Source organism: Cyprinus carpio, chromosome B23 (genome assembly GCF_018340385.1).
Source record: "Cyprinus carpio isolate SPL01 chromosome B23, ASM1834038v1, whole genome shotgun sequence".
Classification (NCBI taxonomy): domain Eukaryota; kingdom Metazoa; phylum Chordata; class Actinopteri; order Cypriniformes; family Cyprinidae; genus Cyprinus; species Cyprinus carpio.
The window spans coordinates 20,422,963-20,435,071 of record NC_056619.1 but is presented as its reverse complement, the minus strand read 5'-3'; the positions used below and the strand labels follow the sequence as shown (position 1 = coordinate 20,435,071).

General features: G+C 37.8%; 1 protein-coding gene across 1 annotated transcript in view; it reads right to left on the bottom strand.

Annotated features, from left to right (window-relative positions):
- Positions 1-12,109, bottom strand: part of plxna1a (plexin A1a) — a 214,432-nt gene that overhangs the window by 107,027 nt on the left and 95,296 nt on the right. The window contains 1 exon segment of the mRNA XM_042750616.1: positions 522-653. Within this exon segment, the coding sequence (XP_042606550.1) occupies positions 522-653 (132 nt within the window).

The window sequence follows — 12,109 nt, the reverse complement described above, 5'->3', positions numbered from 1 at the left end:
CCGGGTGTGTGTTCACTGCTGTGTGTGTGCACTTTGGATGGGTTAAATGCAGAGCACAAAATCTGAGTATCGGTCACCATACTTGGCTGTATGTCACCTCACTTTGACTTTTTTTTTTTTTTTTTTTATCTCAAACAGTACAGAATGGTGCTTGCAACTCCAAAGTCATGGGTTCAATTCCCAGGGAATCAATGAACTGATAAAATATAAACCTCAAAAAGTAAAATAATCCACTTTGGATAAAAGCGTACGGCCAATGCATAAATGAAAAAGAAAAAAAAAATCAAGGCAAACAATAGCTACTATGAAGAAGCTTAAAACTCATATTTCCATTATTGCCATTTCAACCAAATGTTTGGAAAAAAAGTGTACTTTCAATTGTACTTTCATTCTGTGTATGTGTGCTTTCCTCTCTATTTGGCATCTTTGGGGACCCAGGTGCGTGACCAAACCACACTGTTTGTCCGTCGGGCTCCTCTGAACATTCTAGCCAAATAAACATACACTCCCTGAAGTCTTACCTCTTTATCTGTGAGCGTGTAGATGTATTGATGGTCAGGGCTGAACAACATGTCCCTCAAAATTGGGTTCCCTTCGCTCACCACCACGTTCTCATACAGCAGTGCAGGCTGGGTATTGGAGTTCACCAAGATCTGAAGGAAACAGAGAAGATAGACATTTAATACACATCAAATATTGTCCAGTTTGGCTGTGATCTGATCGGCTGATAGCTTTGTGCAGCATTCCGGCTTCTAGAAGGTAGAAAAATTGGTTTATAATGAATACTGTCAAAAGGTTTTTGGTTTGGTGTCTCTTTAAGCTACATAATACAGTCATTTAACTCTGCGGGCTTCACATCGATGCTTAAAAGGGAGTAACTCTGGCCTTGACCGATGCTAAACAAATGGACCTTGGTCAATAATACCCACACAGCCTCTTTTTCTGCTTCCTTCCTCTGTTTGGCCCACCTGAGCATCACCCAGAGACATACCCTTCTTTAAGTCCCCCTCCCCGGCCTTATTGATGCAGGGTCAGGGGAGCGTGACCCCCGCATCCCGTGGTGTTTCAGGGCCTAATGATGTGCTCAGCTCCGGTGCTGCGTCCCACTGATTAATGACCGTCCCCTTCACCGAGTGCCGTGGGAGCGCATTACCTGGGCCCTCTGACACCACCCCATCGCTAATGAAGAGAGCGCCTGCAGCACCTGAGTACACTAGAGCACCGTACGACCCACTTACAAAAACACAAAAGCCACTAAAGCAGTTCGGTTTCCCTCATAAAGGTCCACATCACAGAGCCAAAGAGTTGCAGGAAGTTTTTAGCCGCCCACACCTGGGAGTCGACAGTGTGGCCTATTTGGTTCAAACCCTGCAGCCGGATCACAAGAACTAAAATTACACCTACTAACATCTGAAAATAGAGCCAACTTCATCAGCACTTCTTGTCTTTAACTAAAACCTAAAGTTGTGCGACATGACCTCATGTAAACTGCCATATTTATAGAACAACATTTATATGTAGAGAAAAAAATTGTCATTACTGGCATGGACAGAATTGGTGGACTTTTTCCAAATTTTCTGTACTGACTTTGAGGGTAAAATCTGCAGAATTTACTTAATTTATTTATTTTATTAATTTATTTCTAAGAACTAAGAGTATAATTTATTGGTGGCTAAATATTTAGCATAATTAGTAAGACAAAATATTTAATAAACCAATACAAATAGTGAAGATTATTTTGTAGTGCGTGAGTCAGTTTAAATATTAATAATAATAATAAATACTACTACTACTACTACTACTAATTATTATTATTATTATTATTATTACTACTAATACTACTACTACTGTTATTTAATTATTATTCAGATATTTCATATACTGGGACAGTTTTACATTTCAGTGTCATGAACCAATTCATTTTATTTATTGGTTTATTCAAATCATACTTAAATACTATATTGTATGTTAAATTAAATTAAATTAAATTAAATTAAATTAAATTAAATTAAATTAAATTAAAATTTAGTAGTGAATAACAAATAAGCCTACTCATGGCAACTATTATTATTTTAAACAATTCAGATGTTTTTCCGTTTCTATTTTACATAATTAAACTATTGTTGGTATGTATAAATACCAAATGAAATTAAATTAAAAATATAAGTGTGAATATAAAACAAATTTAAAAAATAAATGATTTTTAGAATTATATTTCCATTTTTTTACACTATAATTTTTGGGTTATGTTTTTTTTTTAATTTTATTTCCATTTTTAATTTCCAGCTTCAGGCCTTTTAAACTATAACTTTGAGTTAGGTGTTTTAAAATTATATTCCCATTTTTCATTTCCAGCTTCAGGCTTTTTACACTATTTTAATTCAGTATTTTCCATGATTATAAGAACCCTTTATATTGCTGCTCAGTGGGTGATGGAGGCTCGCAAGACAGCAAAGCAGTCTGGGAGTTGGAGTCTGTTGTCTGTCTCGCCCTCCATCACTTCATTGAGCATTACTCCCACGGGATGTGGTTCATTATGAAGTAGTAGCAGACAACAGCTCAAGGACAGCACATCCTCTCCCTCAGACAATCCTTCTGGAACTCTTGCCAAGTAACGCTGAAGTTCCTGCAGTGGGACGCGAGCTGGAAGACAGAGAAAGGATCTTCCCTTGTGTCCGTGCAGGAGATCGCACGACTTGAGGGAGATGCTTCAGCTGCATGGAGCAGGAATACTAATCTAAAAATACTGCCTACTGCTATGCTTTGGTTTATTGCCATTTTTGGACCTGCTTAATATGTCGAGTAGCAGGACAATTCAATTAACAAACTCCCCTGCAAGTTTCTCAGCCATATGAAACTGATTAAATGGGATAAACATATATAATTGTTCTTCAAGGGTGAGCAAGAGTTGCCATCTGCATTTCTCCGCCCTTTTTCAGAGTCATGCAGATTGACGTAATTGTGCAATGACTCTTCATATATGCAGATTCTTGGCAGATGGCCCATCTTTCACTTAACAGAAAGAAGCAGCAAAAGCTAGAGAACTCTCTGTCTCACGTTGCCTCAATAAAGGTGTCAGGAGAGATTGAAGTTGGAAGGTGAAAAAACAAAAACAAATCCAATTCTCCCCACTGACTGCAGGTGAATCCCAATACACCATAGTCTGGAGGGTTACTGCTACCGTCTCTGCCTTAGATACAATGTTCAATCACTTCCTGGGTCACAGGACCCACTGTGAAATACACTGAAACACTATCTTAATTCAATGCATAACTTCCAATTCTTCATAATTATTTAATAACTTACAATTGTAAAAACTGTCTACGCAATTTTTTTTTTTTTGGTTAAAGAAATGTATACAATGCTAAATAATAATACTATTATTATTAATTATTATTTATGCAATTTGATATTTAAAAGATTTTTAATTTTATATTATACATTTATTTATATATTTTAATTAGTAATTAAGATATTTGATAGTTTATTAAAAATATTTGACAGTATATTAGATAATTTTTATTTTTTATATTTTACATTATATAAATGCATTATATTTATACTGTATAGTTATATATTTTTATAGTTCATGGTTTATTTGTAGTTTATATAGTTTTGTATATTATATAGTTTTATTTTATATTATATATATATATATATATATATATATATATATATATATATATATATATATATATATATATATATATATATATATATATATAAAACTATATTTAATATTAACATATGTAAAATATATGAATGACATTTAAATTCAAATGAAGTATTAAATATATAAAACCATCAGAATAATATATGTAGATTTATTTATTTGCTTGTTTTTTGTTTTGTTTGTTTATTTAGTTATGTTTTAATGCCATATCAGCAACAGTGGCTATATTCATGACAACATTAACAGTATCATCTATTTCAATACATCATTTATAATAATATAATATTTTCTAAAGAAGCAATCACTTAAAAAAATAATAACAACGATAGTACTGATAATAAACTATGTAAAAAAGCAATGCCAAAGTACAACTGAATAAATTTGGAAAAAATACTTGCAGTGTCTTGTTTCAACCACAGAGGTAAACATATAGTCCAGAATTTTGTAGCGTACCAATAAATGATGCTTCACCTTTAAACCAAAAATGGCCAAATGTCCTTGGGGATGACTTCTCGAATCATTCATACCAAAACAAATATTGAATTCACACCGTCTTATTAGATGAATATGTTCCATAAATTGCTACTTACATTATCTTCTTATGTTTATGGTCCCATTACAGTAAGTCATGACAGAATCATTTTAGGACAGAAGCAACTGTGTCTAGCCTCCTGCTGCAGACTGCACATAATGAGCGCATTGGGTAATAACCTAAAATAGGAAACTATAAATTAAGAAACAGAGCCCTGCAGTCTTCTTTAATGCTGGTCTATGGATGAACAATAATTAAGGTGGACCAGGGTTCATTGCAGGGTCACTCCTGACAGCTTTAGAGCAAATTGAAACAGGTCTGGCCTTTTCAATCTCGTCAATGTCTCCGCTAAAGCATGTCTGAATTTGTATGTGACCCTATGACATAGATGAGGTCAACAGTCGGTGCAATCATAAACTGTCCAAGACATTAAAGAGCTAGTCTCTTATGTAAGCCTTCAAATGGGAAAAAGGAAAGAAAAAGAAAGTTGTCCCTCACGGGCAGCTGGAAATTTCAGTGTACACTCAAATACTATGAGAGCTTTGGTGGAGTGAATGATTGACAGGAGTTTTGTCACGAAACCCAGGCATTTCTCTGCCGGAGACTGTGGCGACCCATCAACTCTCCGTTGTTGAAAAGCATTTTACTCCGGCTTGGATGGGGAGCGGAGACATTTGGCTAATTAAATCAAACAGGAGGGCACTTTCCAGATGAGCCTGGATCCAATTTCATTAGTGCCCTCTCAGCCACAGATAATGTGCGGACCATGAGGTCGCTCTCGGACGTTTCGTGTCTTGACATCAACGCGCTGGAGTATGATCAATAAAGGATGCTGAGCTGAATTGCAGAATTGAAAGCATGCTGGCTATTCCATGGACACTTTTTCTGCTGCTGGAGTTTGACCTCAGCGTTTGCACATCATCCTTAACTGGGTGTTCAGAGGAAATGAAGCTATAATATTGCAAATGAAAAATCATTGAAGCTCTTTTTAAAAATAATAGGACAAAAATACAGTTTCCGAACACATTTGGATGCATTTTGCAAGAGTTCTTTGCTAATTTGATTTCTCCACCCATTTAAGAAAGTTAAATTAGCAAAATTTAAGTTAAATTAAGATCCAGTTAAATACTACATTTGAATTTAGGTACATAGGATATAGAATTTAACATTTCAAAGCAAGTAACAAAATTAAAATATTGATTATTAATAAGTACTTTCTGGATCAATTCTCACTATTATCTTACACCACGTGAGAACGATTGGCGTCCTTCACACTGATATCTGTCTGATGTTTGTTTGTCGCTATGTTTTTGGTGTTTTTGCCCAAATGGTGCTGGGATTTGGCAGATCTGGATGATTTTCTGGACTTCTCTCTCACTCAAAAAGTTTTGAATATCTAACCTGGCATTTTTTGTGATCCTGTCACACTGATCGGCTGTGAGCCCTCTCCATTCCTATCCATCTCCTCCTCGACATCTGATACAGTGAGTCTCTGCTCTCTCACAGTTGCGACCATATTTAGAAGGTAATGATCTTTTTGAACCTTTTCAGTCAGGATTTCGCCCAACTCATAGCACTGAAACTGCCCTTCTTCATGTGGTTAATGGCATTCTTCTGTCCATTGATTCCGGGTCAATGAACATCTTGATTCTCATCCATCTCACTTCTGCATTTGACACAGTTTGCCATGTTTTACTTATCCTGCATCTTTCTGATATCGGTATCACTGGTTCAGCTCTTTCGTGGCTCGTTTCCTATACCCACAACAGAAAGTTTTTTGTTACTTTACAAGGGTATAAATCCGGCCACTTCTCCATTGACACAGGGTATTCCTCAAGGTTCAGTTCTCGGCCCTGTACTGTTCATCAAACTTAACAGCTAGCTTATTAACAATTAATAAGCAGCAAATCAGGAGTTCAAGGAAAAAGTTGTAGTTAATAGTTAATAGTGAGAATTGGGCCTTAAGATACAGTGTGACCGTAATTTTCATAACTTTATCAAGACAAATATTGAATTTTGGCTTGATCTTACTTAAATATTATTTAAAAATAAAAATTATTTTAAAGTATTTAAAAATATTATTTAATACTAATAAATTTATAAATAATACATAAATAATATAAAAAATAAAACATTTTAAAAAATTATATATATTTATAAATAGTATGTAATTCTGTCTATCTCTTGCTCTGTACATATATGCATTTTTTTTGCAAAACTAATGATATTAGTATTAGTTAGATAATATATACATATATAAACAAGCATTATACACACACACACACAAACACATATATATATATATATATATATATATATATATAAGTGAAGTGAAGTGAGTGAGTGATATATATATTTGTAGCATTATATATTTATATACATACATACCTTAAAAGCCTTAAAAGCCCACTTATGAAAACTAAGCCAATTGTACAATATTGAATTTTGCACAACCCTGCTACATCCTGTACAATATTGCTGTAATTTCTGAAGGCCTTGAGAATCATGGTTTTGCAGGAAGAGTCGCTTAGTGCGAGCATCTCCAGCCTCTTTGACCCTTTTCTGGAGGGCATCCAAGACTTCCCATGGCACCTGCTGACTTCACAGTCTGCGTCTTGCCGGCAAGAACAGAACCTGGTACACACAAACTCATTGGGCTTGATCAGTGTGACAGATTACTCTGTGAAATTAATCATCTTTCTCTGCCATGCTGTAGCTCTCGCTATAGGACACCGGCCAAAAAGCAGCTGTGGACAGACAGTCCCAGTGGGCATGATGATGGCACGCCACTGCGCGGCTCCTGGGACCCAATGGCCACTCCCCGGTGAGTTTCATCATTAATAAGACAAGGAAACAGGAGCAGGGTTGGTCTTTGCATGCTTGAACGGCTTGAATAAACCAGGGGTATAATCCAGCTGGAGACGCTGAAGATCAATGTCGCATCTGTTCAGTCTTTGTGTTGTCGTGTGCTGCATCACGGTGACTAAATGATAAGGGGGAAAAACGGAGTGAGCGAGAGAAGAGGGGGAAATAATAAAGGAAGAAGCGGAGTCGATGCTCGGTCCCAGGAGAGCAGCAGACATGTCTCAGCCTCCACCCTTTTTAATCTTTCAGACTCTCCATGGGTACAGCATCTCCTCCACCACTCACCCCCGCTGCTGCTACAAGCTCCACTCGCATGCTCTTGACATAACTAGGTCTCCCTGTGAATAATAAACCAGCCGCCAGATTCCTGCCTTTGATATGCAGCCCTTGAAGTAAAGATCTGCATCTGATTGAGCACAATCACTGGCTAATTAATGAGACGGAAGGCCCACGCTGGGCCCATACTGGCCCGACACGCTGCGACCACTGTCCGTCCCGGCTCGTTCCCCTGAGAAGATCCCAGCGGAGCCTGGAGGAAGAGACTCGGGGAGCACCCCTGGGACAGGCAGATGCGGCTTGCACAACGATGGCGGCGAACAGATTCAGCACTGCAGATAACAAGATGAAAAACATATCTTTCAGCTATAGGTAAGATTCGAAATGGAGAGAGATGTATGTGCTAACACTGTTGCTAACGATTTTGTAGGTTATATTCATTGACAAAATAGCATAGAATTTAAATATAACAACTGCAAAACCATCAGCTCGAAATCTTCTGTCCATTGGCCTTTAGTTCCGTATCCTCATACCTTGTGTACTAACAAAACCATTTTTACCCACCAGATGCTTCAACAGAGCAGGACTTAGACATGCTAATTAAACACAGCTCAACTGTCCCGCTATGCTAATCCTCATCCTGGAGATGCAAAAACAACTTGTGTACTGGAGGAAGCAGGTCAAAACCCTGAAAGCCACAGAGAGAGTCGTAGTCTTCACCAAGGGACAACTCTGTTATGCGGCACAGACAAAATATACTCATCGGCCCAGATGGATTTAACGGGGAAAACAAGGGCACCTCGTGGGCATTGGGAACTAGGCAGTCTCAGAAAGCGGGGCGAAGGGAGAACAGGCTAATCATAGTGGTCTCTAGACGGTGGCCTCATAGCTCCTATTTTCTAACCCCAGCCATAAACGTTTCATTATGACAGTTTGTGCAACAGATAGCAGCTCAAGCTCATTCGAGCTCGTTCCACTTCCCTTGCAATATCTGATTTGGCCCCGGGTTTGAAGGCTCCTCGGAGCATTGCGAGGAATTTCATTTCTATTTTCCAACTTGTCGTCTTTCCGCCATCCGCTCTCTCTATCTTTCCCTCTCAGACACCACCACCCCCCCCCCCCCAACCCCCTTCAGGTCCTCTTGACACAACAGACGCACACCGGCAGTCAAGCAAGACAGACTGCACGCTTAAAACTAGGTGGAAAAAATGGGAGTTTGCCCTGCAGTGAGTATGAAAGCAACTCCGAAGTCATCTCCATTTGTCATAAGCTGCACGCTGGAACTGCCAGGCTACTTCTCATACACTCAAACCTCTGAAAAGAATGAGCTACGGACAAAAATATCGAACAAATGGGATGCTATGGAGCTCAGTGTAACACTGCAATACCAATAGTCATTAGGGAAGCCTCCGGCGACGATTTCTTTAACTACACATCGCGTCTGCCTATACATCATCTCTGAATGCTAAATGGGGATCCAAACAGCTCGTTTCTGAATTGTTGTAATACCACAACTTCTTCAGCTCATGACTTGGGTTATCACATGGAAAAAATTGAGTTCTCTCAAGGCATATTCCTCAGCATTTAATTCTATAATAAATGGGAAAATCAGGAATTGTTTTTGGATTTGAACCTATATGGCTCATATGAGCACAACTCTTCCATATCAGACGACCTTAAATATTTTGAGTTGAAAGTCACAATGAGATAAAAATTTGACTGTAGTTTTTTTTTTTTTAAACAAAGTCTCAGCTTTCAAATTATGTCATTTTAATTATGAACTTCAAGCAATAACTGTTAGTACATGTCACCTGACATTTTATTTCATTTTATTTAAATTCCGCAGCTCATTAGTTCGCTAGAAATAAAACTGTATAGAAGAGTATATTGTTAAAGTATAAATGTATTGTCAATTACATGCACTATTATAAAAGCATTGTATTTTACTTAATCATCAACTGATGTCTAATAGTAAAAAAAGGATACTTTTTTTCAATCAATACTAAAGCAGCAAAAAATAATAATAATAATAATAATTATATATATAATGTATAGCCTACAATGTATAAATGTTTTGCCCTGCCACTTTTTCCTACACATTCTGATATATTTAGGCTTTTGGAGGTGTAAAATAAATGTATTTTAAATGTGAGAAATATACTTTCCTCATTCATACTGTTGCAAACTTACATTTAGCATGAATTCTATGTTAGCCAGATTTTTGCCATATGGAAAAGGTCAAAACAGCGTAATAATGGAGCAGGTCACACGTTTTCCACAAACTAAATGTGAACACCCCCATGATTGCAAGATCAACAAAAATTCTGTAAAACCAAAATATGGGACAGCGTCGCAATCAGAGCATAACAAGCTACATTTTTAGCATACTAACGGTGCAATCAGACAGTTCTCAAAATATTTGCCCAAACCTTGTGTCACTTTTAAGGGTCACACTCCACGCGACAAGTTACACTGTTTGACACGGGTCTGTAATCCTCAATGGTGGCTCTCAGCGAGTGTTGGCGAAATGCCATCTGCAACAATGGAGTGAGGGAATAATACTGACAAAGCCAAACAAAAACTCTCCCATAAGGATGTGAACGTACTTGACACATCAAAGTGAAGAGAGAAAGCACAACATTCCCCAATCTCACCCCTGCAAGACAATCTGACATACCTGAGCACACAGAAAACACTGCATCTGAGCTCAGAGGAAGAGGACAAGCTCACTTGAGGACGGGATCCACAGGGACAAACTACCTGGCGGTGCTTGAAAACTAGAGAGAGAAAGATGCAAGATACAATCTGCAGAGGGTGAGCAGGTCAAAATAATCCCAGTGAAGCTTTCCTCTGTGAAGCAAAGCATTGCCTTCAGCCAGACCTAAGACCAATGGAAATGGTAAACATCATTATTATATAGTGTGCACTGGCTACTTTTCAAAGGTTGGAACTAATTATGAACTTAGATAAGGGAGCATTTCATTGGCTATTTACTTTAGACCGAAGTCATCTAAAACCATTCATGACGCATCTTATAAAAACCAGTAAAAACTGGATCGATTCGAGTCTTTAAGGTTTATGAAAAGGTAAAGTGCTTTATTTGAAAGTGAACTGGCTGTAAAAAGCAGCACTGACTTCCAAGAAAATTTCCATTTGAAAATAAGCTCCTTCGAGTAAAAAAGTGTCACCGGCGATGGAGATGTCTGAAGGTTTAATATGCTTATACATTAACATACATCTCTGCATAACTAATACCTGCAAGTCATTCTTAGACACGAGTGTTCATCTACAGATCCGAAGTGGGTTATTCAATGTTCCATTTAGCTCATAAATTTCGCAGACGGATTGAAATTAAATTTGAGAATGTTTATGTGCGTGCGCGAGTGGAGGTGGCTAAGTGTGTGCTGCCAATTAAGTTGCTCGTCTACTGTAAATGTCAATGCACACTGAGATACTTAACCTTCCATACAGACCCTCGGCGGAAAGGAGCACATTTCAAAGACTCTTATCAGTTTACACCATTCCACATATTTCTCACAGAAACATCATCAACATCGACGTTCCGCAGAGCTGACCAACGCCAAATGGAATCCTGCAGACCCGAGAGAACATTCTATGCAGTGTGAAACGCCAGAGGGGTGTAAACAAGCGTGTTGCACTACAAAGAGCCGTCCCTGAAGAAACGGCTAAACGATGTTAGCGTTAGATGCTCTGGATGTGTCTCCATTTACAAGAGAGAACCACAGGCCAGACCGAACATGAATGAACATGCTTCCTTGCCAATTACCTCTATAGATTAGTTGTGCAGGTAACATGCAGTCTTTTCTGTTAGTTGCTCATTACATGTCCACGTTTGGGAGTCTAAATCAGAAATTGAGAGAAAGACCTTGTTCTTTGAAAAAAACACTCTGCTAGCTAACAATTTGTGCAACCAACACTCCATGTCTGTGCTCTGGTGTAAACATAAGGGACTGTCACAACCTCATGTTGTGCTAACATGTGTTAAGCTAATGCTAATAGTATGCTAGCTTTCCAAGTTTTTCAATAATTACATTATTGATAGGAAGGCTAACTTTCTAGAAGCAGTCATGCTAGCATCATCAAGAGGAGGGCTAACAATGTTCATGCTAGTTATCAAGAGAAAGGCTATTTTCTAAGTGTTATGCTAACCCTAAGGAGAGGATGGCAAGTTTATTTTTTATAAGAATTGTGCTGCTAATGCATATTGAGAGGAAAGATAGTGGGAGAAGCTGTTAGTAAAACCCTCAGTGAGTACATGTTATATTAAATTTGATGCTAATGTAAACAAAGCTGTGAGGCATAAAAGTACAGTTTGCTTTCATAATGTTGTATACTAAAAATGGCATTTACCTTGACTATATAATTATGGTCTAAGAGTGCATTTACACTGACTGCAATTTGTAGTGAAATTCCAAGCAATTCATTTTCAATAGCTTTATATGCAAACAAATAATGCCTCAGCCGATCCTCAGCTTGATCCAAATAAAATTTTGATTAGATTTGAAGGGGAGGTTTTGACATGAAATAATCTAATCAATAAGACAATCAAACAATTTTCTACATTTACATTTAACATTTACATTTAATCATTTAGCAGACGCTTTTATCGGCTGTTCGAATTGAGATCGGGAGGTCATTCCACCAGCTGGGCACAGTCCAGGGAAAGGTCCGTGAGAGTGATTTTGAACCTCTTTGGGATGGCAACACAAGGCGCCGTTCACTTGCAGAACACAGGTTTTCTC